The 3,519-nt window shown below is 46.5% G+C and overlaps 1 protein-coding gene across 1 annotated transcript; it reads right to left on the bottom strand.

Moving 5' to 3' along the window:
* Window positions 1-358: 358 nt before the first annotated feature.
* hes4 (hes family bHLH transcription factor 4) lies at window positions 359-2,857 on the bottom strand. Its single transcript, XM_085911171.1, has 4 exons — window positions 2,519-2,857; window positions 2,316-2,411; window positions 2,130-2,217; window positions 359-1,349 (listed from the first exon to the last, which is right to left on the bottom strand). Exons 1-4 carry the CDS (start codon window positions 2,624-2,626, stop codon window positions 775-777), a joined length of 867 nt encoding a protein of 288 aa, XP_085767297.1. The 5' UTR covers window positions 2,627-2,857; the 3' UTR covers window positions 359-774.
* Window positions 2,858-3,519: the final 662 nt, after the last annotated feature.

Raw genomic sequence — 3,519 nt, 5'->3', positions numbered from 1 at the left:
ACCCCCGAGCACATTTCCCGAGCTCATGAACAGACTTTTGCGAGATCCCGCTGCATTTTGGATGAGATGTCCCATAGAACTTACATTTATTTCAAAATAGGCGAGTGAGAAAGAGAAAAATATAGAATCCTTTGTCCCACCTACAGCCAGATGTGAAAAAGTCTCGCCAAGCTTGACTGAAAAGTTGCCAATTCAAGTTGCACACGAGTCCAAATCCCCACAGAAAATATTAATGTTGGAACTTTGACTTGGAGACATGTTTGTAAGTCAATGATTGCGCGTGTGTGTGTCCGTGCGTAAGGTTTTAATTTGGATTCAAGATACAAAAATGGTACAAAAATGGACTTAACAGATACTGTATTTTTCAACATTATTTATTCAAACATTGGAAGAACACCAGTTCTTTCTTTAACAAACAGCAAAACAATAGAAAACGGCTTTGGTGTAACAATCAAGAACAACTCTGTACAAAACTAAACCTTTTTATAAAAAGTACTTTATAGCAAAAATCCTATAAATCAACACATCTGCATGTACAGGTTATTTATCACCAAGATCCAATTGGAACTGGTCATAAATGATAATGATCCATCAAAGGCTTCTGTTCCATAAAACGAAACAAAACAAAAAGTGCCACATGAACTTTTTCGGGGTGGCGTAACAGAAATGTCACAGGTTAGATCCTCGTAACAGCTGCAGGTCTGAATTCAAACGTAGTGGCAGTCCCACAGTTCCATGGTTGCGTTCCGCACGCTGGCTTTCGGTGGAGAGGCGCTACCAAGGCCTCCACACAGCCTCGCCGCCGTCCGGACCGGGACTCACTCCTACCGGGCTGACCGCCTGGGATCCCCCAGAGAAGGAGGTCATGCCGTGTACGGGTGAGGCGGCGGTGCCCGCCGAGGGCCCGTTGACCGCCACGGGCAGCCCGGCGTTCGCATAAAGTGGGATTACTGGGGCTGTGGCTGCCGCAAAGGCTGGGTTGGGGATCAAGAAAGCAAACTGTCCATCGGAGGCGGGCACCAGCTGGAAGCCGCCAAACACCTTTGGGGAAGCGACCTCGGCCGGGCTGACTTTGGAGGCCATGGCGGCACCGGGGCTGATGGGCAGGGTGGAGGGCAGTTGGACGTGCAGGGGCTGGGCGAGGTGAGCTTGCTGGGACGCGGCCTGCTGCGAGTAGTTGATGGCCATCATCTGGCTCATGCAGCCCGACAGGTGGGTGAGCAACCTCGACCTCACCTCCACGTTCACCCCCTCTGAAGTGGACAAGAAGCGCGTGACCTCGTTCATGCACTCGTTGAAGCCGGCTCTGTACTTGCTCAGCACGGCGGCGTCAGGGGAGAGAGCGGCCGCTGGAGAAAAAGGAAGTGACGGACTGATGTTAGTGAAGCTTTCTCACTGGCCTGTGTCTCATCACTGGCTTTTAATGTTATGTTATTGTCCTGGAAACTATCCAATTTTATTTAAATGCTTAGAATTATGAATATAGATTAAAGAAAGTGTCATACAGTGACAGTCCGACCAACCAAATGCTTTCTTGGGTAGAGGATTGGATTTTTCTTTCACCTTCTTTCTACCATTTCATTGCTGCACTGCATTTGCCATAACGTAGCCATACACATTTTGACATCTCTATATTATTTTCTATGCATAGGCCACATTTGGGAACACCAAAGTTCACAATATTGGTGAGAAAGGGGGGTTCGATAAGATTTTCTTCATCCCATTCATTTCCAGGCATTATTCTTACTCTTTTTTTTGGAATGAATTCCTTGTTAATTCCAATATGAAATAAGCATTGTAATTGTTTATCTCTTTGTGTTTTGATCTAAAATGCTACTGCAAAGAATAGCTGCTGATTTTATTGATTGATTGATTGATTGATTGATTGATTGATTGATTGATTGATTGATTGATTGATTGATTGATATCTTTATTTCGAACATCCCAAAAAATTAACATTTACAAAGAAGAAAAATTCTCTTCCACTACCATCACACAATACCCGCATCATCCTTTCAGAATATACATGTTTGTGACATTTTTGTGTTTCTTGGTGTACCGTGGCTGTTATGTAATGTAAAAAAGACGCCTTTGCTAAATAAAGGTGTGTGAGCGGGGAATCGACTTACCACTCATCTGCACTCGCTGCAGGTTTCTCAAGTGCTTCACTGTCATCTCTAGGATGTCTGCCTTCTCCAGCTTGGAGTGTCTGGAGCTCTAGAGAACGCATTTCAACTTGAATGGAAATCTCACGCATTTAAAGTGAAATTTAGCTCAAAAGAAGCATAGAGGTGAAAATGCTAAAGTTGACCTACATCTTTTTTTAGCGCGTCCAGGATGAGCGTCTTAAGTTGGCCGAGACTTTCGTTGATTCTTGCTCTGCGTCTTTTTTCCATAATGGGCTTGGATGACTGAAGGAATAATAATCGAGACACTGTTCAGTTAATTGCCGATGATACAGGATTCACAGCACATCCTGCATCAAAAAACGTATTCGCTTGCATAGGGTGGCAATTACCTTTCTATGCTCGCTGGCATTTTTGGGCTTGTCCGGCGTGTGTGATCCGTTTGCAGGGGCACCAGCCATCGGGGACCCCGTCTGCTTCTCCATGGTGTCGGCTGGCATCTTGACTCAGTTTTGGCCGCACGAATTAAATCGATAAATCCTTTCTTGGGGTAAACAGATGTTGACAAGAACTTTTTTTAAACAACGTTCGTCCACCGAACAGCCCTGTTTAAAAAAGAAAAACTACTCCCGTCGTCAGTATTGTGTCACCACTAAGTCACGAGTGGCGGAGTCTCGACTTCTGCGGCCGACACGCGCCACAGTACTTATACTAGTGTGCGTGCTCCCACATCGTGTGAAAGCTTCTCTGCATTCTTTCCCACACTCGCCTCAGCCAATGGCAGAACCGTCTCGCCAAGTGGGCGCAAGCCCGGACACTGATTGGCCAACACCCCTGCGCACCGTCGGTCACGCGCTGTTCAATCAACCCGCAGCGAGGAACAACAAAGCCGGTCGAGCGGCCGGCTGGGTCGGGAGGAGGTGAGACGCGGGGGAATGCGTTTGGATGTTTGCTTCCAACTTTAGTCGGTGCTCGTGAAAAAAAAAGAAAGAAAAATGTCGTCTGTTTTCTGCGAACATCTCTAACACAAACGAAGTATATATCATTTTGTTTTTGACGTGTTTTCACTTTTTACTTCTTCAGCAATAATACACTTCCTGGTGTTAGAATACAGAAAAGATGTAAACACGAATGACGTTTAGGTATAAATAAACTTCTATTTTTATGTCAGTTTCCGGACGTGCGCCGCCTGCGGGATCATGGCACGCGAGGGAATTTTCGCAGTAGCACGCAGGCAGCCAATGGCGCGCGCCCGCTTTATGCAAACAAGACGCTTCTTACTCCGATTGGCTGCCTGAACGGCTCCGTGTCAATCATTTCGACTCGGGGAGCAGCTCGGGCAGGCCGGTTTAAGGGGGGCTGGAGGGGAGGGGAGGGGCTGAGAACATCTGTC

The sequence above is a fragment of the Syngnathus leptorhynchus genome, chromosome 1, assembly GCF_054491065.1.
Source record: "Syngnathus leptorhynchus isolate UIUO chromosome 1, UIUO_Slep, whole genome shotgun sequence".
NCBI lineage: Eukaryota > Metazoa > Chordata > Actinopteri > Syngnathiformes > Syngnathidae > Syngnathus > Syngnathus leptorhynchus.
The sequence above is the reverse complement of the archived record's forward strand: the minus strand, read 5'-3'. Positions and strand labels throughout refer to the sequence as shown.

What these genes read in the sequence shown, in the direction of transcription:
- hes4 (XM_085911171.1), bottom strand. Translation starts at nt 2,626, where the DNA reads ATGCCAGCCGACACCATGGAGAAGCAGACGGGGTCCCCGATGGCTGGT. An exon ending in ATGCCAGCGAGCATAGAAAG is followed by an intron (nt 2,412 to 2,518) that starts GTAATTGCCACC and finishes TTATTCCTTCAG; the next exon opens with TCATCCAAGCCCATTATGGA. An exon ending in TGGACGCGCTAAAAAAAGAT is followed by an intron (nt 2,218 to 2,315) that starts GTAGGTCAACTT and finishes TGCGTTCTCTAG; the next exon opens with AGCTCCAGACACTCCAAGCT.